Below are 27676 nucleotides of genomic sequence, written 5' to 3' on the forward strand. Positions count from 1 at the left end.
TTTCAACAAATTGCAGGTAAGTTACTTTTTCGTTACTTTTTCTAACTCAGTGCTGGAGGCCTAGATTCAGCACTGGGACATTTCCTGAAAACAGTTGGGAAAATGCGTTTTGGTTATTAGTTTGATTTTTAAGGAATATTTCATGTTTTCAAAACTCCACTATGTCGTTTTTTCGAAGAAAATTGTCAATGTTATTCGATGTAAGAAAAAAAGGTTATCGGTTTGCAGGTAAGTAAACAACTGTGAGAGTTAAGGTTTTGGAGCTAGACTCAGGGGTCCCCCAGGGTCAGTGATGCACTGAGATTGCACCCTCAGCAGCACTAGGGCGGCCGGGTGCAAAGTGCTGAGGCCTAATGTTATCCTATGGAGGATAGGGTGCTTCCGGTTGGTGGCTGCTGGCTAGCAGGCCACACGGCTGTGGTAGCAAAGCTCCTAGGGTTTAGCTCAGGGCAAGTTGGGGACCAAAGTAGCACCAAAGGTGTACCCTCAGCAGCACTAGGGCGGCCAGGTGCTGTTTTGAGGTCGGGTGCCTTGTTTTCAATGGAGAACCTCCATGGCAAAGAAACACTGCAGGCTCGGGGACGAGGATCTTTTGGGTGCAACCACCACTTCGAGGGTAAGTTGGGATGTTGTGGGTTGGTTAGGCACCGTTTGTTTGGGCACACAAGGCCGTGGGACGTCGGGTGCAGGGGTGCCTTTTGACGTCAGATTTTCTTACCCGCTCTGGTCGCGGTGGGGGGGGGGTCCTCTGGATTGCGGCTGCAGGCGTCTGGAGGCTTGAGGCAGGTCAGGGGTCACCGGATCTCGGGTCAGGATCGCCAGGGGGACCTCCTCGTGGTGTTGGTTCACCCGAGCTCGGGCCGGGGTCGGCGGGTGCAGTATGCGCTGAATTTGCAGTCTCTGGCTGGCACCAGAAGCTGCAGTTTAAACACGTCCGGTGTTCTATGGAGATAGAGTCCTTGAAATGAAGGCAGGCAGGCCCTCCAGGGTTTGTGAGGTTGCTGGCTGCAGGACACGTTGGGATTTTGCAGAATCGGGTTCGAGGGGAGACACGCCTGTAGGGCTGGGGCCAAGTCATTGGGCGTCTTCCTCTTGTTAGCGCTGCACGGCTCTTCGGTCCTTCTTCTTATCTTCTTTTCTTGTGGTTTCTAATCTGAGGAAAGAAGGTTCATGGTGCCCCCTAAATACCAAATTTAGGGGCGTTACAGTTAGGTAAAGGGCAGGGACCAATGGGTCCCTTCCCTGGGGTCGGTACACCCCCTATTCTGCCATTCTCCAGTGGGAGGGGGGCAGGAGCCTGTCCCTGGTTGGCTGAGTCCCCCCTATCCTCAAGATGGCGGGGACTCTAGGTTGTGCTTCATCTCGCCTCCCCCACCTGAGGGGTGGAGTTGGTAGAGGTGGGCACACCTCTTTTCCTCACTTGTTTTTCACGCCGGTTCTCCTGCCCCAAGTGGGGGGTAGAACCAGTGGGGACCAGTTGCTAAAAGCAGAAAATGGTCTGGAGAGGCTCACAAAGGCAGCAGGCCTTTAAAGTATTTCTTTTGGGAACCCTGCGCAACCTGGGAGAGGAGGCTTGGCACCTCGTCCCAGGATGTGCATTGTTTCAGGCCCCCCCCCCCCCCCCGAGAGCAGCGAGCTCTCAACCCAGGGGTCCAGAAACAGGTCTGGTGGTGGCAGCCTAAGCAGCCACTCAGTCAGGCCACTAGTAGTTGGTCGAATTTCAGGAGGCATCTCTAAGATGCCCTCTGTTGTGCATTTTACCCTAAATCCCACACTGGCATCAGTGTGGGTTTAATGTGCTGAGAAGTTTGATACAAAACTTCCCAGTCTTCAGTGTAGCCATTATGGTGCTGTGGAGTTCGTAATGACAAACTCCCAGCACCATATACTCCTAATGGCAGCACTGCACTTACAGTGCCCAGGAATGATGCACCTGGACCCTCACCGCTGGTGTAGGGCACCCAGCTAGAGGGGTGACGGATGTATGCCAGGGCAATGGTTTGTAGGCATGGCACACAGGGATGTGTGCCATGTCGACTATTCACTTTGTTCTGCACCAAGGCACTCAGGCTGCCAAGGCAGTGTGAGAGTGTCATTGTACAGGGCCTCTGAGGGTGGCACAATAAGTGCTGCAGCCCTTAGAGGCCTTATCTGGTCACAATGCCCTGGGTACCTGTGGTACCATTTACCAGGGGCTGACATGTGGCCAGAGATGCCAATTGGGTTTATTTTAGGGTAAAGAACACAGGCCCTGGGAACCTGATTGGCAGGAACCCAGGGCACACCAAGAAAAAGTGCATCAGTAGTCTGGCAAAAAGTGTGTGTGGGGGGGGGGGGGGGGGGGGGGGGGTTACTGCAACAGAAACCCACTTTCCTACAGAAGGGTACTGCATAGTATTCATTGTTTTGCATTCTTCCAAGCTACTCCTCAACCCCATGGATGAGGCCTTCCCTTATGAACTCCCTGGATGGATCTGGTATTTACTCAGTCAACAACATCCCAATTGGCTTAAAAGTCAGCACAAAAGAGGTCTTGAGTGAATTGGAGACGGTAGCTTAGCCAGTTTTAACCTCATTATAGGCAGCGGGTTTAAACCATGTCGTGGTTTGGCGTCAAGGCTGCAGTTGCCAAGAAGGCTGGCTCAGTTTCCCTGCTTGGGAAATAGCCCCAAGGTTACTGAGCTGTCCTGAAGGGCATCGAAGCTTGGCCAGAGTCACTTTAGCCCTCAGGCTATTTCCAGTGCTGTTCTTCACCGTTCGCACACTGTGGCAGAAAATCTACGAAACACATCTATGTGGCTCCTAGATTAATAAAGTTCTGGTGGAACCTGAAATACAATATTGAATAGTGATTGAATTTAGATAACCATCTTGTTTAACATAATACATCCCAGAAACCCTGGGAGTCATTAAACTGGAAAAAAGTAACGTTCAGGACAAACCTACCAACCATCTTAACAGCCATAGTGAAGTTGCCCAAGTTTTTCAGAATTCAACGTTCACAGGAAGTCTAAAATAAAGTGAAGATGCAACACCCACAAGGTCCCGTACAGATTGTTAGAATTCAGGGAAAATACCTTCACTGCCACGATTTCTATGTATTCCTATGCATTATGTCCCTATGTCCCCATCTCTAGCTCTCTCTTTATGCACACACACTCTATAAGCAGTGACGAGGTATTAATATGGGGTAATGGAGTTATTCTTTACCCAAAGAAAATTTCAATTTACTGCTTGTGGTTTAACCTCAGACTCCTAAGCAGTCTTATATAAACAATTAGAGGTGGAAAGTCTCACCATCTAAAGCCAATTCAAAACACAACAGCAAGACAGATAGGAAAAACTGATTTACTGTTAACTGATTTACAGTAAAAGCAAGGAACACCTACCTTTCGCTTCATTGCTGATCTAGTGATTCTTCCGCCATCCAGGACTGCTGATTCTTTATATGCAGTCTCCTCAGAGTTACAATCAGCCACTGTTCCAAAAAAAAAAAGAAAGGGCTGCTTCTAAATGAATCGGAAAAATGTGTAAAAGCAGTCAGTTGTTCGCTAATATAACCGCAATCTCTACACAGGATTCATGGAAATTCATACAAATTGGGGCTAGAAAAGGGAACACTATCACTGGTGCAGATTTACAGACATGATTACGCAGTTGAAAAATTAAAAAGAGCCATTACTATTTCTTTTTATTAAAGATTGTTTTCTTGCAGTGCAGCCAACAATCCAACAAGAGAACATCTGCCTCCTTCAGGTAAAGGGAACACAGTCATAGCATCTTGGACCTGAGGACCGAACCTTAGCTCACTCTAGTGTAATGTCTGCTAAGGTTAGAAGATGATGGAAGAATTTAGTTTGTAGAGGCTTAGATTGTGAGCAATTCCTTTTTGACGCATCTAACTCTCCCAGGTAACCAGCGATATTCATGCAGGATTGTGAGATTGCCAGAGAATTGTTTTTTGAAAAAGAAAAGTGCAAAAGTATGCAAGGGTGATCATGTAGCAATCAAGCAAATGGCAGCAACCACAACACGTTGGAAAGGGCCGAAATTGATACATGGAAACAGATGTGTTTAAGAGATTCTGTACTTTGCCAAAACATAGAAAATACCGCTGGTGGTGTCAGAGATGTGGCCAAGTTTAGTATTTATTACAGATTTCTAAGATTATTGGAGACTGTAGTTGCCAACAGCCAGGCTCTACTCCCTATCACACCAACTTAGCCTCTTTACTCCACTTCCTCTAATCTCTATCTGAGGAAAAATACATTATGGGTAAAACAGTCATATGGGTAAGTGATTCTATAATTAGAGAGCCTGAAGAACTAAGTACCATAGCCATTATGATGATTAACTTACATTTAATCTTAGATCACAGCATATTCAATCCATTAGGAGTGTAATACTTAAGACAAAATCTCTTCTGAGAAATCATACACACGTCAGAATTAGCAACTCCTGTTACAGCCGAGTTGAGACTTTAGATATCTTTATACAATGTTAACTCAGGCAACAGTTGACAAATCTGCACACAGTTTGAAGGGTATTAGTGTTTCCAGCTCTTCATATGAAGCATTGTAACGAACCACTGCCCAAAAAAATGTCATTAGGAAGACTTGATAGTAGCATTTGCAATTTGAGCTCCAAAGGAATTCATCTCCTGCCGCAAAATCAAGTGAACAAAATTAATCTAAATTTAGCATGAACATAGATCTGTACTGTGAATAGTTTTGATGGAAACCATTTGAGAAGTTTGAAATATCTATATTAAAAACAGTGATACCAGATGGGGCGTGGCTAGCCAACAACTAAGATGGCCGCTCTGGGGGAGAGCTCCGATCAGCCACCGGCTAATTCCCCGATTTCGTCCGCTACACTTATCCTGCTGCCCGTAAATATTGAGGTCGAGGAGAGACCTTGAGCTGCTGTGTGCTGGGAGTCCTTCCCATGCCGAATCGGTGCCCGAACGCCGCCACTAGCATGAGATCTGCGGTGACGGGGGGCGGGCCTGACGAAGACGCCGGGCGGCCTGCGGCGCGAACCAGGATCGCGCGGCTGCCAGATTTCACTGAGGACGTTGGGCGCAGACGCTGCTGAGCGGTACACTGGACCTCCAGTAAGTTGTGCGAGCCTGGGTCTCCCTTACTGCAGCACGCAGACCCAAATTACACCCGCATCTTTGCTGTCCCGGGGGCCATGCAAGTGTGAGGTCGGCCTCTCCGAACCTGCGTCCCCGCCATTGTTATGAGAGCAGCGCGGAGGTCGGTGGACATTGTTCAAGTTTCATCTAATGGACTCTGCCTCTCTTCTGCCCCCGCATCTCCCCTCACCATTATCTGTTTGAGCATCTCCACCTGCAGGAAGTGGGGGGCGCCATATGTTGACTGTGAAAGGTGCCACTTTGCGACCTGGCACGCATACGGCTGGCTAAACTGTATTGTCCGGGAGTGCACCAACTTCGGGCAGCCCTGTCCGCCCCGATGTAACTCCCACCGGGCGCCATTTCGAGACACGGGTTGGCCGCCGCCATAGCGATAGGTTGGTGGCCGTTACTGAGCATCTCCTACCGTGATTTATCCCGGCTGGTCCTTGCTGGGGGTGGCAGTCTACAACACAATGGCCACGACAAGGGGTACCAAACAGTCAACGCTTCAAAAGCTCTCCAAGTATGCCAACACTAAAGCATCGGACTCTGAGGCTCGACGTTTGGAGGATGAAGCAACACAACAATTACCGACGGAGGCCAGATGCTAGCGGACATAATGGAGGCTGTACAGGGGGTCCGCACGGTGCTGGGGCACAAAATCTACACAGTTTCCATACATGTCAATCTGATCCGGGCCGATCTCCGCAATATGGGGGAACGAGAAAGTAAATAAAGGATCCATCGCTACGCTCCAGACCTCCAATACGTGCCTGGAATCGGCGGTCAAGCAATTACAAGCCCAGACGCCGGATCTTGACGCCCGGCTGGAAGACTATGAAGGGCGTACAAGAAGGAATAACATACGTATTTTAGATGTTCCGGAGTGGGTGGAAGGGCCAGCAACTGATCTCTTCATGGAGGACCTCATCCAAAATACCTGCAACCTAGATCCCTCTCCAATTATTTCTCAGTTGAACGCGCCCACAGAGTACTTGGAGGCCTGCTGAAGCCGGGTGCTCCCCCGCGCCCCATCCTGGCACGTATTTTCAACTTTCGGGATCGAGATGTCATCCTTCAGACCGCTAGGAATGGTCCACCCTTGAAGTTCGAGAACTCCACTATCTCCTTTTTTCCAAACTTTACGCATAAGGTTCAATTGCAGCGTCATTCTTCCTGGAAGTCAAACGCGCTCTCCGGGACCACAATTTGAAATATGCTATGCTCTTCCCGGCACGATTGCGACGGCAGGCCAACGGCAAGTCAATGTTTTTCAATTCACTGGAGGAGACCTGGGACTGGCTGGAGGTGTGGAAGTCTGCTCCGGATCGAGAGGGTGCTCCCAGGGACCAGGTACAAGACTCCGCTTGACATCCGGAGAGACCAGGTTGACTTTATCTGGTGCAGGTATCATGACGACCACTGCGTGGTGAGACTCGCATCTCCTTTTACTCTGCGAGTGGTTGACAATCTGCTTCGGGTCCTGGGTCACACTCCTGTGCCGTAATGGACAATATTCACCAGTTATTCCAATTGTGACCTACGTACATATGCTTCTTTATATGTCCCTCTTGCATAATTTTCGTATCTTTGTCTCTGTTCTTGGGGGGGGCGTGGGAAGGGTGGGAGATGATTTAATGTTCTGCTCGGAGGGTTGGACTCCTACTTACCGTTATCCACTGCTTGTTTCTATTTCAGGCAGTCGCTTTGCTCATCAGGGGTGGGGGGGGGGGGGTAGAGGAGAGGGCCGAATCTTGGGTGTGTCGGTTTAGTAGAGTTTCCCTCTCCTTAGGTTTAGTATGGGTATCCAAGCGCTATACAAATTGGGGTGGTGGGAAGTTCTGAGTCCACATTGCAGGGAGGCGGGGGTTGTTAGGTGTTTTATGAAGTGGGTATTTTTTTTTGTTTTGTTTGTTTTAAGCAATCTGTCTAGGTCGTCCATGTGCACTTATGAGACGGTAGCTGGTGGCTATAGGGCATATTTTTGTGTATCCCCAAACTATCTCTTATAGTATCACTTGCTTGACTGGGCCCGGTGGGCTCTGGGGTCCCTGCTGATCACTTTGGGCGCGCACCTGCTGAATTTGCCTGAGGGAGTTCCTTTATTGCGGGGTGACTGCAACGCTGCTTTGGCCGGAGAACTAAACCGCTTGCCTCCCCAAAGTCCTGAGCCACAGGGGAAATTATTATTGGAATTCCTAGAGGCCCTCGGCTCTAATTCAATATCTACTAGCCGCTGATGTTCCTTCCGATGGCCCGCCGACGCTGCCACGCCGCACCCGTGGATTACCGTTTTATACGCCTCCCACAGCATTACATCGGAGTCTACGGATCTATCATTTTCCGCAAAGTAATCGGACGTGGCCTTTATTAACTTATCCCATACGTCTGGAATGCGAAGATACCATGCATTAAGAGCTATCTCTCGATGCGGGCGGGATGGAGCCCTGCCGTATTGCGCTAGGATCAGTGAGTGATTGGATATGCCCCTCGGTAAGGAGGAGATGTCACCATACGCGGTGAGTTGGGGGGCCTGGCGAAAGATATTCAATGCGGGACAGACTCCCATGAACCCCAGAGAGGAAGGTGTATTGGCGGTCCAATGGATGAAGAGTGCGCCAAACCTCAATCCGCGGATTACCGTTTTATACGTCTCCCACAGCATTACATCGGAGTCTACGGAGCTATCATTTTCCGCAAAGTAATCGGATGTGGCTAGTAGATATTGAATTAGAGGTGGCTAATCTAGAACGCGATCGTATTGCATCTGCCTCCCCTGACATCTCTCATAGGTTGGCAGTTAAACAGAGGGAATATCAGGCACTTGCCAGTGAGGCTGCCAAGGTGCACTACCGTGCGACGCAACATAGGATTTATGAGATAGGTGATAAAGCCAGTAAACTACTGGCGTGGTTGGACAGGCGTGAGACAGCCAATCGTTGGGTTGCGGAGATGGTTGCTCCGGATGGAGAGAGAGACGTAGTGATCGCGACGGAAATGCGGATATTTTCACTAAATACTTTGAACGCCTCTACGTCCCCACTTCGACTCAGGAGGAAGCTGCTGACTTACTCTCCACCCTGCCCCTGCCACGCCTGGACCCCCAGGACATGACTGATCTCAATGCACCTCCTGACGCTGAGGAGGTATCCAAAGCAATAGGGGCGTTGTGTTCAGGTAAGGCCATGGGCCCTAGAGTGGGCTCCCAATTTAATTGTACAAAGCGAACTCGAAGGTCCTGGCTCCATATCTCCTGCGATTGTACAATGAAAGCGTAGTTCTTGGGGGGTCTGCCGGGGACACAGCGACTGGCAAATATTGTGGTTATACATAAAGAAGGAAAACCCCGGGACCAATGCGGTTCCTATCGTCCGATCTCCCTTCTTGATCCAGAGGTCAAAATCCTAGCTAAGCTTTTGGCCCTTCGTCTGTCACCCCATCTGCTTAAACGGATCCACCCGGACCAATCCGGTTTTGTGCAAACCAAGAACACAGCACTCAATCTCCGCCGCCTCTACGGGGTACACTATACAAGAGGATGCGATAATTGTGTCCCTAGATGCCAAAATGGCATTTGATATGATGGAATGACCCTTTTTATTTGCCGCTTTGGAGAGGTACGGCTTTGGCCCTCGTTTTTTGGCCTGGATCTGTTCATTATATACCAAACTGCTGCCTCGTGTTACAGTTAACGGTGGCAGATCGTCGTTTTTTTTTAATTAGGAAAGGGAACTAGGCAGGGTTGCCCCCTGTCATCGCTGCTCTCTGCGTTGGCACTGGAGCCATTAGTGGTGTGGATCCGAGGTGACCCGTCCATTCGTGGATTACACTGGGCTCCGGATTGGTCCGACAGAATATCCCTCTATGCTGACGACATTCTTCTGTATTTAGGTAAACCCTGGTCCTCGTTGCATCCAGTGCTCCATATCCTGGCCCTCTTTCGGAAGTATTCGGGCTATGTTATCAACTGGGACAAGTCCTTGATATACGTCCTTAGCAGGGCTCCTCCACGGCTCCCAAGAGATTGTACAGCCGGTGTGGTCACGGAGGGCTTCCGATATTTGGGTGTCTACCTTACAAAAGATCAAGATTCCTTTTACACGAAGAATCTCCTCCCGCCACTGGTTCGCCTTTGTGCGGATGTGCAGCACTGGAAGGGATTGCCTCTCACCTTACAAGGACGGGCCGCCCTTTTTAAAATGATGGCACTCCCCCGCTTTTTGTAACAATATTTCTCCACGATTGACTCCGAGGTCCGTTCCTTGTTATGGAATGGCGGCACTTTCCGGATGGTACTTTTTATATAACTTTTTTATATAAGCGTGTGGTTCCGGCAGGGCTAGCCCATAATCCCCAGAAAAGATGCCTCATCTATGCAGATGACGTTTTGAACAGGAGCTTCTTGTTTTATTTAGGCTCTCAAGCTTTGGGGCATACAAACTCAGGAAATTACAAATATATCAGTTTACCATAGCTGAACACTGCAATCGACAAAAAGTATCACTTGTGTATAATTTTTGTAGCATGTCCTTATGCTATTTCACACTTCTTTTTCCAGCTAGAACTTGTAGACTTTAAAAGTTAGTCTTCGGGCTTCTCAGCTTTGCATACTTCAGTCTACAGCTCATGATCTCAAATCCAAGCTTGTGCACGCCATACGTTTTAAAGAAAGAAAAAAAGACTGTACTGTTGATTTTATTTTTTATTATCTATAGGCCATATGCCCAACCTACCACGGACAGCCAATCCTGCCTTAAATGGTGTTCCATCCATGCGATCAACCCCAAAGGGCAGCCATTACCGGGAAATTTATTTTTTCTTGGGAAGTTTTGTATGCATTTGTCAACTAACACCAAAGATATAAGCAAATCAAAAATGAGCTTTCAAATGGAAACTCAGAGCTAATTATATCCATGAGTCACTGCTAACCAACCTGTACACATACACACAGAAAAACTAATAAGCAGCACAAACAGTAAAAAATAAATTTAAAAAAAGGCACTATGACATTTTTGGTTTATTTTTTACTTGTGTCTGGACTCACTGTAGAAAGTGATCTAAGAGGTCAGTTGGTGCTAAAGTAGGTCTCTTGGCTACGTTGACGATGCTACACAGAATGAGTCCAGTGGTTAGGATTGGGTAGTGTCTTTGGGATCTAGCCTGGACCTGGCAAATGTGGCAGAGGGAAATGCATTTTAAGGTTCCATATATGACACCAACACCACAGAACACATGAACACAGAATGGACAATCAATATGAACACAGATAATGGAAAATCAAGTTTTCTTCATGAAGATGCATATTTTTGAATCCTTTGTTTTTGCTTACGGGTTAAAGATCACAGAAGCATAATATGTCAATTGTCCAGCACAAAAGCTTTACATCTATTTCAGCTGCTTGGTGAATTGGGTACATCAACCTAGGTAACACATTGTACTGGTGTGATATTTGGATTACCTTTTAATGCCACTGATATCATGGAATCCTGTCCACCTGCATTTACATCTCACCTGAAGTAGTACCTGAGAAAGACATTTGAGGTCTATACAGGATGCGAGTCAAAGATAACACAAACGTAAATTAAACTGACAGAGGAATTCATTTTTTCTCCATCATGTAGCAAATCTTAGCAACTCTCATTGACTATTTATCAATCTGTTTGATCAGCAGGCTACCAAAATGTCCCTAGCTATTTAATTTTGGAAATTTAAATGGAGTCTAAATGACATGGTGGTTCCTGTAATTCAACCTTTCAATTACCACACCATTCGTTATGTAGACCAGAAAAAAGCATATACCTGCATTATCCTGAGACTCTTCAGAAGGACTTTCATCAATTTGCTTCAAAGGCGCAGATTCCAGTAGTGGCTCTGGAATGTCAGTTGTGGAAATCACTTCACAATTGACAGCCTCGGAGACTTGACTTGAAGTAGGAACTAGAAATAATACAAATTTTACTTGGCAAGTTCTTTTGCGAATACGTTCTTCCATACCAAAGATGCATGACCAAATTGATACTATGATAAGTATATGGCAAAAAGGCACTTTCTCCTGACTTGCTACCATTCAAATAAGGTGCAAAAGTCTAGCAAACAAGGAAAGCAATAGCACAACAAAAAGGATTTAAAATCACAACTAAGCAGTGTTAAAGAAAATACATGTTTTTCTGTATCAGTACTTAAACTATTGCCATTGCTGAATCCGGAAGTTCAGTGATTCAAGCTTTCTAAATACTGATGCTGTATTTGTTGAGGTATTAGCATAAAAGCAGCAGGACCTATAAAAGCTTGGTTTTACTTCAAAGTCTAAGCTAGCAAGCAAGATAATAACCAAAAGGGTAACAGTCTTCATGTTCATCCAAGTGGGAAACTTTAAACAGTTCTAGGACAACTCAGCACAGGGAACTGATGGGTTAAGACACTGCCAGCACTGAAATCCCTGTTGCATTCACAATAGTTTTGGTCTGGAATAGAGAACGCTACAGACTTTTTGCCAGTAATACATAGACTACTACTTGTAAAACACACAAACATGCTTAGAGTCAGCCACTGCTTGCCTGAAGAGTCACTCACATTCTGGGCCAATACATAGGAAAGCTACCAGGTGTTTGGACTGCCAGACGTTCGAAGTGATCGCATTTCTCCTGGTTACAGCCGAATCCACCATGGCAAGTTGTAGCACAGAGACAAAAGATTCAATATTAGGAAAGATCAAGTGACTCAGTGATTAAGAGATACCTTGTATAGAAGTGCTTAAACTTGGCAGCCATTTTTGGAAACAACCCTGCCCACCTAAGCACTCTGAAGCAATGGTCTTATTGATCCCTGCTGGACCTGCTCCTCTCGTAAGACTAGGTACATGAATGTGCCACCACTCCCGCGGGCAGGATATGCAGAAGGCACCAGTTACTTCATCTGAGAAGCAATCCATATTTAGCGGTTCCTAAACTGCTAGTCTGTGGATCCTGCTTCTTGGAATTGCCCACCCTATCCCAGAGTGAGAAGTAGATGTCTGGAGTACTTGAATTGAGAGGGTAGTGCTGAAAGGCTGTCACCTCTTGCAGGTTGCACTATTATGAAGCACTCACAGGTATCATTTGCGGAACAAATGAAGTGATGTGCATTCCTTAGTAAAGTTTTGAGACCGAACCAGCCTCTGCTGGGGGAGAATGGTGTTGAGGTGATAATCAAAATGAGAGGTGATTAGCGAAATAAACGCTGCAGTACATTTCCTAAGGTTAAATGCTCTGGTTGCGTGATCAAGATTAATGCTTTGGTTAAATGCTCTGGTTGCGTGATCAAGATTAATGCTTACTCATCTGAAAAAGTAATATTATGCTGATCCAGGTACACTGATTGATTTATTATCTGTGTATGGTCTGATCGAGGTCAATTTTACGGATTGTTTTTTATTCTTATGCATGCGAGAATGATTTGGGTACATTAATTACACATATAGTTAACATAATCGAGTTAGAGTGTAACAGTGTTGGCTCGGTCTCGGAAGAAAGGTGATGTTGCATTGACCGCTTGGAGGAATACTCTGGTTCCTGTGGTGCTTCCTGAAACGCAGGTGTGCGCCTTCGGCCTTCCCTTTATCCACAACTTCTGCACAAAACAGGATTATACATGGACTAGTTTTAATTTTCAGATGACTGGCTGTCTTTGGTTTTGTCAAAAGCTTACATATTTCCACACAATGCCTGTTCTAGAAATAAAAATGCCGTCTTGTGCACAAACGAAGAGTCTGTAAAAGCACATATTTCTTTCAGTAGTTTTCATGCTTAGTACTACACTAGAAGATGTCAGACACCCTTTTTCTATGGTTTACAGATGTAATTCTCTTGGGCACAACAAATTCTTGTTTCATAGCTATGCTATCTCACTGTACAGTGTAAGGAACTGCCTCTTTATGTATGGTCACACCCAAAGTTTTGGACTGATGCTGCTGGTTTATTGATTGAGTGCACTGAGACCTCCTAACCAAAACTCAATGCCACTACTTGACCTTAAAATGGGTATGTTTGATTGGCTTATACCCAATGGGCACAAGCTTACTTATTCTAAAGTTCCTAGTATATGGTACCCAAGGCTTGGTAAGTTAGAGGGTCACCTTAGGGATTGCAGCACCGGTTTTGCCACCTTGGGTATGACAAAGGTAAAACATGGCTCCAGTCTGCCACTGCAGATCGGAAGGGCAGTTTTAAACAGCTAACTCTGCTTTGCGATTTAAAGTAATGACAAAGTCCAATCTTCCCTTTTTAATATATATAAATCACCCTAAATGTACGCCGATCAAACCCAAAGGCAGGCTACAGTATATGAGAGAATGGAATATGTACTCTACATGTTTCAGAACGAAAAACCCCAAATGGTCCTTTTAACCTTGTCAAAGGGCAGTAGCTCCATTGGAGAGTGTACATTTACAGGCTGCCACAGCAGCCCTGCTAACTTCTGAATGGGTCTACTATAGTTGGTACTATAAGGTATCAAACAACTCATTACATTAAGGCCAACATAATGCCAAGTTAAATTTAATATCACTTGCTGTGATGTGCAACTTTGTGAATAATTTGCCACTTTGTTGTGCAAAGCCTCCTGTGTCCATTTGCTGTTTCTACCAGAGTCTGTCCCAGAGACAGGTTTCTGCTCTCCTTGGGAGACTTGCAAACAACTCCTAAGAAAGGACACAGTAGAAGACTGCATGGGAGAGTGTTATTGCTCCCTGGCAGGAATCCAAACGTCTGCTAGACCAAAAGGCAAGTTTCAAAGGAGAAGCCGCCTTTGAAAGACCAATGGGATACACTTGGGAGAGGGGCTGCTATATAGTTCAGCCAGACAGGCTGGCGCAGGGGACAAATTGGGGAAACCAGCTGGCAAACGTTTTTTTCCAGAGGGATTTGGTAGTCACAGCTCTGGGTGGGCTAGGAAGCTCTACACACCATGAGGGATTCTGCCACTTTAACAGTGGGTAGAATCAATACTTCTGGGATAGTTATTTGCCACACTTTAAAAGAAGTCATAAGGCGGGAGGGAACCTGCTAGTGACAGTGACCACCGCTGAGGGAATTATCTGGGCATTCAAATTGCACTATTGTGCACCCAGAATTTCAATCTCGGCCTGGGTAAAAGTAGAAGTAGAGGACGAGAGAGTTGCTTCCGTTGCAGCATCTCGAAGATTGACCGTGGTGGACGGGGTAGGCACAGTCAGTGCGATCCCTAGCTTAGCCGCTCCTCTCAACAGCACGTCTTGAAACGTGGCAATGTCATCGACCGGTGACACCATCGTAGGAGGGGAGTCGGACAAGGTCGGCGAGTATCTTCCACCACTAGAAGAATCCGTGTCCCTGGTGTACCTGGAACGTGACCGCTTTCGGCGGTGACTATGCCGAGAACTGGTAGAAGATCTGTGCCGGCTACGAGAGCGATGTTCTGACCTGGATCGACATCTCGGCCTTCTGGGCACAGCCGGAAGCACCGGCACAGGCTGCTGAGGCGGTGGTGGCGGAGGCGGAGGAGGAGGTGGTGGAGGAGGCGTCGCCGTCCGAGGTCGTGGAGGCGACAGACGAGAGACCACAGGCTGGGCTGTTTCCGGAGACCTAGATGGTGAATAGGTCCTGGAGTAGTCAGAGTCCGAGGTACGAATCACCCTCCTCCTCTTACGGGCAGGCCTTGAAGAAGGCGCTCTGGAGGCCGTATCCCCTGATGGAGAACGCCGGTGCCGCCTTGACCTAGGGCTGTCAGATGTGGAGATGCTAACCACAGTGTGTGACAGGCTCCTCGACGTCGACTTTCCTCGCGACGTCGACTTCCTTCTCGACGGCGAAGATCTCCTTCTCGACGGCGACCTGCGCGTCGACGTCAAACGGCGGTGTCACCACAATGGCGAACGCCGATGCCTTCGGGGCTCACATCGACGACGATGATGATGTGTTGACGTCGTCTGTGATGTCCTCGGGAGCATATCGTAGTCATACCTTTCGACGTCGTAGCCGTCGACTGGGACCGGTGCCATTTCTGGGCCTTTTTGTGACTGGGGAGCCCCCCAGAGACCGAAGCACAGTAAGTGGAAGATGACCAGTTCCCTCCATGCCCCGAGGTCCCACCGGCATCCTGATGTCTTCTCTGCTCCAGGCCTTGAAGACAAATCTTCTCCCTGTCATGCAGGGTCCTCCTGGAGAATGACTTGCAGATGACACAGGAATCAGGAACATGAGAAGATGGAAGACAGAGTATGCAAACCCGTGAGAGTCTGACTTGGCCTTCTTCCTGCCACACTCCGGGCACTTGTCAAATAGAGCTGGCATTTTGACCAAAAGGAAGTGGCTTAACTGGCCAAAAAGGACAGCAAATGGAAGATAAAGGCACCAGACGTCGAATGAGAAACAAACTTTTCAAAAAAAGCTCCAAAAACGGAAGAAATACCAATAAGGGTAGAGCTCAATGCTCCAGGGTCCCGCTAGCAGGAGCCGGAAAAAAACTGTAAGTAACTTGCCTTTGGCTGTGCATCATGGGATACAGAGGGTCTCTAGAGGGTTCCTTAAAGGCACGGTATCCCTTTTCCAGACACATAATGGCAGCCTATGGGGCTTGTCTGTCCAACCCTTCCTCTCTATCATGACAAAGGAGTTTTGTGAAGGGTAGTTTCTCTTGGTGTGAAGGTAATCCAAATATCACACCAGTAAATGTGCAAATGTAATTATTATTTGGCTATCCTTTTTGTGTCATTTCAGGATGAAGTGCTGGCCAGTGTAGCCTCGTTAATGTCAGGCTGCATTATTTGTCTTTGATTTTCTCTTAAGTGTCCATGCAGGACTGCAGAAGAGGACACCTTAAAAGACTATTTCAATTGCTCTGGGGTAACGCACATGGGCGGGACTATTCACAGATTATGACTATACACAGAGATCCCCTACTACAGAATTTGTGTATACGAAAGGAATGTAAAATCAATCATTGAGTCACCTTATTTACCTGCACAAGTTTGTTTTTTCTAAAAGAACTTCTGTCGAACTAACTGGGTTATTCACCCTCACCATTGAATCACTTCATTTGCACTTTCATGTATTGCGTAATTTGGATCGCTACACAACGTGAACGGAATGACCATTATCACAAGCACCGACTATACGCCCTGATATACACGTATTTTACCACCCTGATTCACCAACTACATACGCCACGCATTCACTTTTTATTGGCATGCTTTGTTGTGAGCACATGGAACAGAAGCATGATACACAGTAAACCGGTTAACACGAGGTTCCACCTTTACAGATCTTTCACCAAAGCTCATAGGAGGATTAAAGTTTTTCAGCATCTAAAGAGGTCACCAAGGTTACCACCTACTCGTAAAGAAGAATTACAATTGTTTATCCTGTACCTTTATGAATGTTACCTATTTTATCATTTATTTTCAGATATTAAGTCCCCTGATGAAGGGTTAAGCCCGAAATGCATTGGGCAGAAATGAATGAATTATTGTACAAGTCACATATACTATGAAAAAAACAGTATTGAACTGAATCAAAAATAAAATGTAACCTTATGAACAATACACGGAAATTATAATTGAAATTCATTTGAAGGAGTGCCTGTTGGGGACGCTACTCTTGCGAGAGATAACGCCAGTGACTATAATCTGTCAGATGTGATGGATTGTCAACATGGGAGTGTGAGAAAGTGCCATCTTTCTTGCATGGTATGCCCCCACTTTTTGCTGAAATGCTGAATGTACTTTGACTGAGTGTGCCCTGGACTCCTGCCAATCAGGTGCCCAGGGCCTATGTTCCTTCCCTAAACAAAAACCTCAAAACCAAATTAGTAAACCCTGGCCACATGTCAGCCCCTGGTAAATGGTACCGTAGGTACCCAGGGCCTTGTGACCAGGGAAGGCCTCTAAGGGCTGCAGCACTCATGGTGCCACCCTTAGGGGCCCTGTACCCTAACACCCACACACTGCCCTGGCAGGCTGAGTGTCTGGGTACAAGACAAAACAGAGTCGACATAGCACACATCCCTGTGTGCCATGCTTACAACCTACACTGCCCTGGCATACATCAGCCACCCCTCTAGCTGGGTGCCCTATGCCAGTGGTGTGGGCACAGAGGCAGGAGCCCTGTGCCCCTACAGTACCCAGGTCCATTCCTGGGCCCTGTAAGTGCAGTGCTGCCATTTAAGAGTACATGGTGCTGGGAGCTTGTCAAACACGAACTCCACAGCACCATAATGGCAGCACTGAAGCCTGAGAAGTTTGGTATCAAACTGCTCAGCACATTAAATCCACACTGATGCCAGTGTGGGATTTAATGTACCAAGCACCACAGAGGGCATCTTAGAGAGGCCCCCTGAAACCTAATCCACGTCTGTTCTGAGGCTGCCTAGGCTGCCACACAGCAGACATGTTTCTGGACCCCTGGTTAGGAGAGCCCCTGCTCTCCTGGGCCTGCAACAATGCACATCCTGGGCGAGGTGCTAAATCTCCTCACCCAGGATCGGCAGGGGGAAGCTTCAAAGGCAAGCCGCCTCTGTGAGCTTCCCCAGGCCACTGCAACCCCCCACTCTGGCAGGAAGCTTGGCCGGAAACCCCAAATAAGGACAGGGGATGTGCCAGCCTGCCAACCCCACCCCTCAGGTGGGCGAGGCAAGGTGAAGCACATCCCCAGGCTCTCGCCATCTCGAAAATGGGAAGCTCTACCCAATCAGGACTAGGCTACTGCCCCCCTCCCACAGCAGAGAGGCAGGATAGGGGGTGTACCCACCCCAGGACAGGGACCCATTGGTCCCTGCCCTTCACCTACATGTAACGCCCCTAAATCTAGTATTTAGGGGCACCCTGAACCTTCCTTCCCCAGATTCCAAAATCTGAAGAAGAGCTAGAAGAAAGAAGACCTATCCTGCAGCTGCTAAGAAGAGGAAGACACAAACTGCTTTGGCCCCAGCCCTACCGGCCTGTCGACCCTCGAACCTGCTCCTGCTCCAACCCGTCATCTCTTGTGGCCAGCAACCTCATAAACCCTGGCTACCTTTTGACTCTAAACCCCTGGGACTCCCATGAGTAGAGGCTCTACTCAAAATCTACTTCTAATCCCTGGCAGCAGGCCGAAACCGCGAACCCAGCACACTCTGCACCAGCAAAGCCTGGCCTGTGCCGGAGTGAACAAAGACCACGAGGACGACCCCACGGCGACTGTGACCCCGAGTCCGGCACCCAAGGACCTCCCTCGACACTCCTGAAGAAGCCTGCAGCCTCAGAACAAGGTGCCCCCCCTACCGCGATCAACAGAGGGTAAGATTTCCCGACACCAAAAGGCACCCGTGCACCCGGCGCACCACTGGCCCCTGTGCCCAATCCCGGGGTACCTACCTATCCTCCAACTACCCAACTTACCTCTCGAAGTGGTGGTGGCACCTGAAGAATCTTCGACCCCGAGCTTGCAGTCTTTTTCTAAACCGGAGATTTCCCATTTAAATCAAGTGAGCGCCCGAAGGCTCAAAAGCACCCTGCACCCAGCCGCCCGAGTGGCCCTGGCAGTGCAGCCTCTACATCTATCTACTTCCCCACTTGCCCTGAGTAAGTGACCAGGAGCCCAGCTCCAACAGCCGCGTGGCCTGCTAGTCAGCAGCCACCAACCAAGGCCCCCCTATCCCTCATAGGATAACATTGGGCCTAACTCTCTCTGCACCCGGCAGCCCTAGTGCCGATAGGGGTGAACCTACTGTCACTACCTGACCCTGGGGGACCCCTGAGTCTATGCCCAGAACCTCAACTCTGCCAGTCGAGTACTTACCTTTAAACCGATAACTATTTTCTTCATAGGGTAACATTGACTGGCTTGTTCCTGAAATTTCTTCTGTGTGGACTTTTCAAAACTTAAAATATTCACCAAAAATCAGCCGAGTAACGAAAACGAAAATACTCACCTACTCTTAGGTGAGCTCCCAGTGCTGGATCTTGGTGTCCAGCACTGACTCTGAAAAATACTAACAACTGTACTTACCAGTAACCCAATTTTCTCCCATAGGAAATCATTGACTGTTTTTCTGTGAAATTTCTTCTAAGTGTCAATTTCTGCAAACTTTAAATATTCTTTAAAAATCGTATAATTTCTGAAAACGTAATTGCTTACCTGTTTTGGGTAAAGGTCCCAGTACTGAGTCTAGGTACCCAGTACTGGATTACAAAAGTAACGAGAACATACTATACCTGCAACTTGAATTTTCTTCCATAGGGAATCATTGACTGTTTTCTATGAAATATTTTCTAAGTGTCAACTTTTAAAATAGCAAAATATTGTCTAAACGTCATCACAGTAATTAAGTCGACTTTCATCACTTGATTCTAAGTACTGACCCAGGACTGAATCTAGGATCCAGTCCTGGAATTCCAAAAGTAATCCTAAAAGTAATCTGTTGCAAATAACTTGAAACTTCCATTGAACTCAATACATTATTGTGTTTAAGATTGTGTTGCCTATTGCAACCACTTGTAACTGTTTACAAAAGTCAATTGCGTATTGCAAAAGTATTTATATAAAGCATCTCATTCTGAGAAAGTATATTTTAAAACCTATTGTTGGTTCTAAAATAAAACAAGCATATATTTTTTATATATAAACCATTGGCCTAGAGTTCAGTTATTGAGTGTGTGGAACTATTTGCTGACTGAGTGTGTACAACAAATGCTTTACACTGTCCTCTGATACTGCCTTACTGCTCGACCAAGCTACCACTAGAGAGTAATGTTATATCTAACTTTAGCCTCTGCCAAACCTCTGGGGACTGTGGACTCTGTACAACCTGTACCTATTGGGGAACAGTATATACAGAGCCACTTTCTCACAAGGAGGAAATGTCGGCTCTTGCCTCCCACTGGTGGTGGGTGGCATGAATCGCGGAGGGCAAACTAAACAGGTTTGTTGGCGGGAGTAGCAGGGGAGGATTTGTTGTATGACTAGTTCTTCTGACATGCAAATATCTGTTGGTTCCACATCTGCAACCCCGGTAGGACTTATCTGATGCATGTGTTTTGAAGTCTGTCTTTGTCTATATGCCAGTCCTATGGAGAAGCTTTAATTTTTGGAAAAGTGGGGCAGAATTGTTTTGGGCAGAAGTCAATATCCCAGTACAGCATAGTGTCGCTCAACTATCTTTAAAACACTCCAAAGTGGAGTTCACCTTCTCGCCAAACAGGATGGACCTATAAAAGGGTATGCCCATTAGCGAAGCCGGCACATTGCCGTGGGACCCTGTTGTGAGCCTCATCCATGCATGTTGTTGACTGACCACACTGGAACAAATCGCCTTGCCAAAGGCAACATATGGTATCCAAACCTGTACAATAACGTTCACCCGCATCTTATCCATCATGTATATTCTGGGCCAAGAATGCCCTCAGATCTTCCACAATCCCCAGCAAGATCCCGCTGACCATGTCCCAAAGTGCATGTTTGGAACAACCCAAAGACAGGCTGCCTCGACAGACCGCAACACCAGACTGGCGCCAAACCATATAGATCCCCCTATCTGGAGTAGTGCTGGGTAATAAATTAGGATTCACTTTGCTGTTCAAGGCCTAAAAAATAAGGCTCCCTGGAGTGGGAATCTTTGTAAAAAAATTTATTATAATTTGTGACACCAGTCTATGTTATCTGGCCACTTGCCTATTCAGCGGCGGGCAAGAACATGCTTTCAACAGTTAAACAGAAGTAAGGGCTCAGATATTGCTGGCCTCAGCTGCAAAATGTAATTTAAATAATGGTCTTAATGTCAATGGAGAAGAACTGCAACTCTACCACCACTGCGAATGAGACATTCTCCTCCGTTGGTGGCTCATGTGGCGAGTCAAGCTGTGTCTCAGGAGTAATGTCGAGCCAACTGGCATTCTGTATCTTAAGGTGTACAGCAGCATCAGTGTAATGAGAGTGGGAGGGAAAGCCATGCCCTCTCACCAGTATTTTCCTCCTCCTAATCACCATACTGAGGCACAGGGTCAGAGTAAGAACTAGTAATATAAGGGAGCATCTGCCAATAGGTATGATGCTGTAGAGGCACGGAGTTCGAGTCGGGCTGTGCGACAACCAGTAGCACTTTTGTAATTTTGCCACATGATGTTGGTCAACCTTGGGCAGAGGTGGGTTTGAAGCCTAACATGGGTGTTGACACAGAATATTCCTCTGGTGCTGGTTACATTGGGGTGGAGGAACAGGCATGGATTGTGGGTCCGGAGCAGAATTCTGTGGTCAAATTAGTAAGGACACAATAACGGACCTTATGGTCACAAACTGCCCCAAGGAGGGTCTTGGCAGCTGTAACCTGCAATGGAGCCCGAATAATGCGCTTGAGGGAGCCAAAAACACACTAAAGATTTGCAAAATGACTTCTTTTAAGGCATCTAATCGCTGGGGGTCAGTGCCAGCCCTGGGAATGTTGGGGCTAGCTGAGGAATCAGTGACCACTAAGAAGTGCAACTTACAACTTGATGGCTACATGTCATTCTAGCTACAGCCATTAGCAAGATGAGGTTGAGCACAGCTGCACCTTTTTATGCTTGCAATCGGGCTTGGACTTATTGGAAGACTGAGTGGGAAGTGGATCGGTTACAGGAAAGAGTCCAAGACAATCACTTGGAGCAGTAACTATGCAAATGCTGTGACTTCTTGTGCTCAGCAACATACAGTTTCACCTCCTGGTTTTGAACTGCCTTCGAGCACAGTAAGGTGCACTAAACAGAGCTGTGACCCGAACCCATGCTCCAAAGATACACGTGAAGATCAATGACTGGAATCTGCTTCTTGCAGTCATGGCACAGCTTGAATCTGGTTTTTTTTCCCGTGAGGACATCGTTGGCTACCACACTGTGAAAAATTGTCAAAACCCAATAAATTCAAGAGCTGAGCTCCAGTCCACATCGGAAGAGGTAGAAAGGAAGTTACATCAGTACAGGCTTATATTGGGATCTGCTATGTGGCCACCAGCGTAGTAGGAGCCAATGCGGAGCCCAAAAGCACCACCTTGCAGCGTAATCTCCCGATCTAATCAGGCAGCTGGGGAATATTCTAAGACGAGAAATCTGCATTGGAAAGTATCCATCAGGGTGTCCTGAACTCGCAGCAGGGCAAGAAAAGCTTTCAATGTGCTTCATAGGGGCTGTGCAAAGAACACAAGTATGTGATAAGCTCAGGCCAGTTGGGCAGGCAAAAACGTGCTTTGGGAATCGCACCTCTCCCCCTCCCCACCAACCCCCCCGCCCACATTGTCACAAATCAGAATTTGAGTCAGTAGGCATTGACAAGCATAGGTGTGGAGTTCCAGAATATGATTCACAGGGATTAGAAAGTAAAGAACCAACATCAGCCCCGCAAGAATGGCACTTATATATGGTTCTGCTAGATTACACCCGAAGGTGAAACAAGGCTGCTGTGGAGTCAGATGTCACATATGAGCACACAGGCTCAATTGTTGCAAAAAAGTTTACGGATACTGTGTGGTGCCGTTGGGAAGTTCAAAAAGTAGGGGCTCAAAAAGGTGAGAAATCTGTGGTTATAAGTACCTATCAAAGTGTGAGATATTTCGAAATGTGCTCATGCTAAGTTTTCAGTAACTAACCTCAAGTTCAGAATCCTTATGGGGCAGTGAAGAAACTACCTTGCCATACCTTTGCTGTTCATGTCAACTTGAAACCTGGAGATCTACAAATTGGCTGGGTCAAAATAGATCCATGGTATGGCCATGAAATCTAGAAAGCTCCTGCATTATAAAGTCCAGTGAAGGTGGACATACCGGATAAAAACATAACTGGCAAAGGAGAAGAACATATTTCAAATATGCCCGATCTGACCTTAACAGGGAGGCAACCTCAGAAAAATTGTTAAGAGAAGGAAAGTAGGCAGATGGCCATCAGACCCACGAGTGTCTGGAAACACTGTATGGATGTTAGGAGAGTAGATAAGGTCTGAGTCAACTGCCCTACGGCAAGAACACTTGAGGTGAAAAGGTTATGGACAGTTAAGAGTCCCCTTCCACTCTTAGGCACTAAGCATCTGAAGGCAGTAGACAAGGCTTCATTTGATTGACTGAAGATCCCATGTTGTAGAAAGTGTAGCAAATGGCTTAAGGTTCTCATAACAAGTATATTGAGATGAGCTTTCAACAGTCAATTGTAAAACTAAGGCAATAAGTATATCCAAGTAAGGAAAGAAGTATATTCCTTGCAGTGCTGGCTCGCTAATAATTAGAACCTTCTTAAATATTCTGAGGTTAAAGCTGGGTAAGAAGGTATATACCTGAAATATTGGTAATCTGGAATGGCAATCCAAGTAGCGAAGATATGTTTCCAAAATGCTATGTTATAGACATTATCTTTGAGATTCACAAATGCTGTCTTCTACCTAAACAAGCTACATGATTTGAGATAGAATTCTGTAGCAAAACATTTTACATTGAAAAACTCACTCTAGCCATCAAAATGTACATTTAAGATGAAGCCCAGCCATATGTTGGCATAATAAAACACATGGAAATAAATATAAAGTACATGGAATTAAAGTTCTTGCAAAAAAGAGACAATTTAATTTCGTCCAGAATCTCTGGAGAAGACTTCTGAGATGTTTGAATGCATGGAAGAGGAAGAAAGGAAGGTTCAAAGGACAAGCCTCGTTGACAATATAGCATCTAATAGTTGTGGTATATCTCTCAGTCATCGAAAAGAGAACAAAGTCCATGTTACTCCATATATAAACCCCATAATATTTAGAGCAGGCTTTTATAACCACGTTATAAGGAAATCCACCTATACAGGGCTGACTTTAGCTTTGAGTAACATCTGCATTTTTTAAGGGTAATAGATTTTGAAGAAGACATTCCGTCAGGGAAGACTGTTAAATAGACAGCACTACTCCAACAAACATTGGCAATGTCAATCGGTCTCGCTATGGGGATATTATATGTATTTAACTATGCAGCATATTAGCGTGGGTGCTGAAACATACTGTTTAACATGGAGATAAAGTAAGCACCAAACTGCGTGACACAGCAGGTATGGGAACAGATAGTCAAATGCAATCAATCCACTCCCAAAGTAATTACCCATCTTAAAGTTATTACTAAGAATGCTGTTTAAAAAAATGGGAGACAAGGAGCAGCTAAGTATGTTGGAGAGTATTTGGGTGAATTTAAAGGCGTAAAAGTGAAATGTTCTTTTCTCAGCTGAAAAGAAAGGGTAGTGCTACTACTTTCAGCTGCTCTGAAACAAAAGAAGTCAAAATGCTAACCTTGTGAGTAAAAAATCCTTAGAGGAATGAAAATAATTAGTTGTCACAAAATAATGCAGTAAATATTTAATTTCACAAAATCTAATTATTAATGATCAACAACACGGCTGCTCCTGCGGCGTTTCGTTTATGGTCTTAAGTTTGAGAATGTTTACGAGATGAGGAAAGCAATTGTTTGAATTAATTAACAGAGCCGGCTTTCGCAACCAGAGTTGTGAATATGAGTAAGCTTTGTATGTATTCGTTTAGTCTTTTCATTAGTTTATGTGAAGCCCCGGGCCTCGCCTTGCCTCCATGTTGGGTGTTTGCCAGGATGTTGCCCGTAGCGAATGATTAAAGGTAGCATCGTTGTTCGTAGCCTCACCTCTCCCCATGTGGGTTAGAAAGGCACCCGTAAACAGAGGTGGTAAAACTTGAATAGTAACACGCACGCGGCGGGTATGGGAGGAAGGCTGATAGAGGGTTGAGGGCTGTGTGTTTGGGAACTGAAGAACCACAACCCTGTTGCCAATGTGCACCACTTTCCCCGGCTCCACACAGTGTTGCAATCAGAGTTGCATAAAAAGGTAACCACCTGTTTCAGAATGTATCAGAAGGAGCCGAATACATCACCAAGGCCACGCTTGATTCATTTCTTATACACGGAGAGATTAAGTGATTTTCCTGAAATCACAGGCTGCTTAGGGACGCTGAGACTTGATCCCCGTTGCACAGGGTCAGGGTCTGCGTCTCTGACCGCAGGGCAACAGCCTCTCCCGGTGTGCACCCCCCACTGCTGGCAGAAGAGGCAGATTTAAAAAGTAAATAAATTCAGCCGTGGGATTTGAACTCACGCACTCAATCCCCTCTTGTTTTTTTGCGAAAAATCTGGAGCGCTTTACATGAGCGCCAGCGACATTGTTCAGCACAAAATACTCCCCTGAATCGCCAGATGTAAGGCTGGAACCTGCCCTCCAAGCTCTTAGGTCGGCTGCTCCAGCATCGCCACCACTGGGTGCATGGAGGCCAACCCCCAAGCAGCTGCGCCTGCCGCAAGGGTCTGGCCACTGCCTGGATGAGAGACCGCTTCACGAAGGGCTGCACCCAGGCAGACCCCTCTGGCGGCTCCGCCACACATAAGAAATTGGCAAGAAAGCCTCAGGACACCTCTGCCCATCTGCATTAACACGCATAAATAGCTGCCACGGTCATCAGCACACAACCACCCCTGGTCTGCACCCAAAGACCCTGTCACCTCTGCCCCGGCAACGGCAGCTTAGGGGGGTGGTTCGGAATGCCCATTGGCGGAACGCAGTCCCCTGTTGGCACACTGCCAGGCCTGAGACCCGGGCAGACAGAAGAAACCCAGGCCCAGGAAGACAACGGTCTAACTGACTCACTCAATGCATAAACCCAATGCTGCATAGACCCGACGCCCGCGGTGCCTCAAGCCGGGAGAATGGACTCCCGACCGCAGTGCCAACGAACCGGAGACGGCGTGACCAGAAGACAGAAATTAATCTTTATGCCGGTTAATCAGACCTTCTGAAAAAATGTGCCCAAATGTAACACTTGTAAAAAGATTTGACGCATGCGTAAAATAGCCGTCCATGTAACACTTGTAAAAGAGTCGACGCATACGTAAAATAGCCGTCTGGACAGGTCAGGCAAAATCGAGTTCGTACTCAGCCAGCCAATCCCAGGACCAAACAAGCATTTAAAATGCAATAGGACTCGGGAGGGGTGGGGGGAGGGGGTGGTGATACGAGAAGTTACGGACTGCAGGAGGGAACGGGGGGGGGGGGGGGGGGGGGGGGAGGCAGGGGACCAAAACAGCTTTGAAAGTAAAGGGGCCGACTGCCATGGAGGGACAAAGATTATGTCATGGCCATCAGGAGGCGTGACTAACTTGCCGAACACCAATCAGAATGCGGCATTTAGGATTTCGGCCAATTAAAAAGATAGCCGAATAGTGGGCGGAGCTTCCACCACTATACTGTATACAGCATCTCTTGACGAGACAGCGCATGCGCTGCCTAGGCGAGACCTAAAAAGGAACAAAGTATTGTGTACTCTCCGACAGGAAAAGTAACAGGACTTGTGTGCAGATATGGAGAATACACTTGTACACGGGAAGCCCCACAAATAAATTAAAGTGACCACACTCTTCTACATGAGCCACCCAACAGCTGGCAAAAAGAAATAACTGACAAGAGTAAATTTGACATCTGTATGTACATCGTTGAATTTCTTTATCATTTTCATTTCTAATAGTGTGGATCTTACGTTAATTTAATGGTTGTCATTCTCAATCCTAGGTGAATGTATTCAACTACAGCAGTGCGAAATCATTTAAAGAGTTAGTTTCCAAAAAATACTGCAGCATATTGACTAGTTTAAATTTTGAACACAAAAATAGGTTAGGATGAATGTCATAACGAAGTTACCTGCAATTGCCTCAGATGCTTTAACATTTACATCACCAGATGAAACAGGATAAGAGCCACCAGAGGATTCATCAGATTCCTGGATAAACAAAATCAAAGTTAAAGTCACCTTCTACTCTCAAATCGGTACACCAAAAATATTTGTAAAAACATTAATCAGCGATGGATTTCATTATTTAAAAGGTTGAAGAGTATTTGAGAAATACTTTCTTAAATTGATTATGCACAAACATTGCAACTCTTCATACTCAAAACAAAATGCAAGGGAAATAAAGGCAAAGAGTACATAGTCATTATTACATTTCTGGGGTACATAACAGCAACTTTATGTGCCACGAAAAACACACTGAATGAGCACTTTGCCTAAAAACCCAAGTCTACTTTGTGTCTTCTCTCTTTGGTAATCCAAATTGATCCAAGTGGCTCACTTTCAAAATGTACTTCACTTAGTGCATCATAAGATCAAATACACATCATGACAATGATACCCTAGTGACCATAAAAAGTGTCTCAACAGTCACTTTACAGGAAACCTTACCAACATTGTTGCACCATTTAGGCTTTACAAATTTCAGAGTTAAAACCTTTAGTGAGAGATGGCCTCTCAAACACAGCTCCACCGTTTGCCAACATGAGGGGTATTCGATTCGACAATCAAATTATAAAGAAAACCCCACCTCTGGATCTGTATGAGAACACTATCCTAATACCTTCTGCAAGTTCCACAGCAGCTAACAAACAATTTAACAAAAAATCAGAAAACTAACCTCACCCAAGATCTGAAGGCCCTGAAAAAGGAGTTTTTTTTTTAGAGTGATCAATGGAGTCATACAAAA

General features: G+C 46.4%; 1 protein-coding gene across 5 annotated transcripts in view; it reads right to left on the bottom strand.

Annotated features, from left to right (window-relative positions):
• The window catches only part of CDCA2 (cell division cycle associated 2), a 458496-nt gene that overhangs the window by 106327 nt on the left and 324493 nt on the right, over positions 1–27676 (bottom strand). For all 5 annotated transcript variants that reach the window (XM_085632793.1, XM_085632792.1, XM_085632791.1 and 2 more), the window contains exons 10-12: positions 26841–26919; positions 10943–11080; positions 3390–3478 (exon numbers count right to left, since the gene is read on the bottom strand). In XM_085632793.1, coding sequence (XP_085488919.1) covers positions 3390–3478; positions 10943–11080; positions 26841–26919 — 306 coding nt within the window. The remainder of the gene's footprint in view (positions 1–3389; positions 3479–10942; positions 11081–26840; positions 26920–27676) is intronic.

The sequence above is a fragment of the Triturus cristatus genome, chromosome 11 (genome assembly GCF_964204655.1).
Source record: "Triturus cristatus chromosome 11, aTriCri1.1, whole genome shotgun sequence".
NCBI classification, from domain to species: Eukaryota; Metazoa; Chordata; class Amphibia; order Caudata; family Salamandridae; genus Triturus; species Triturus cristatus.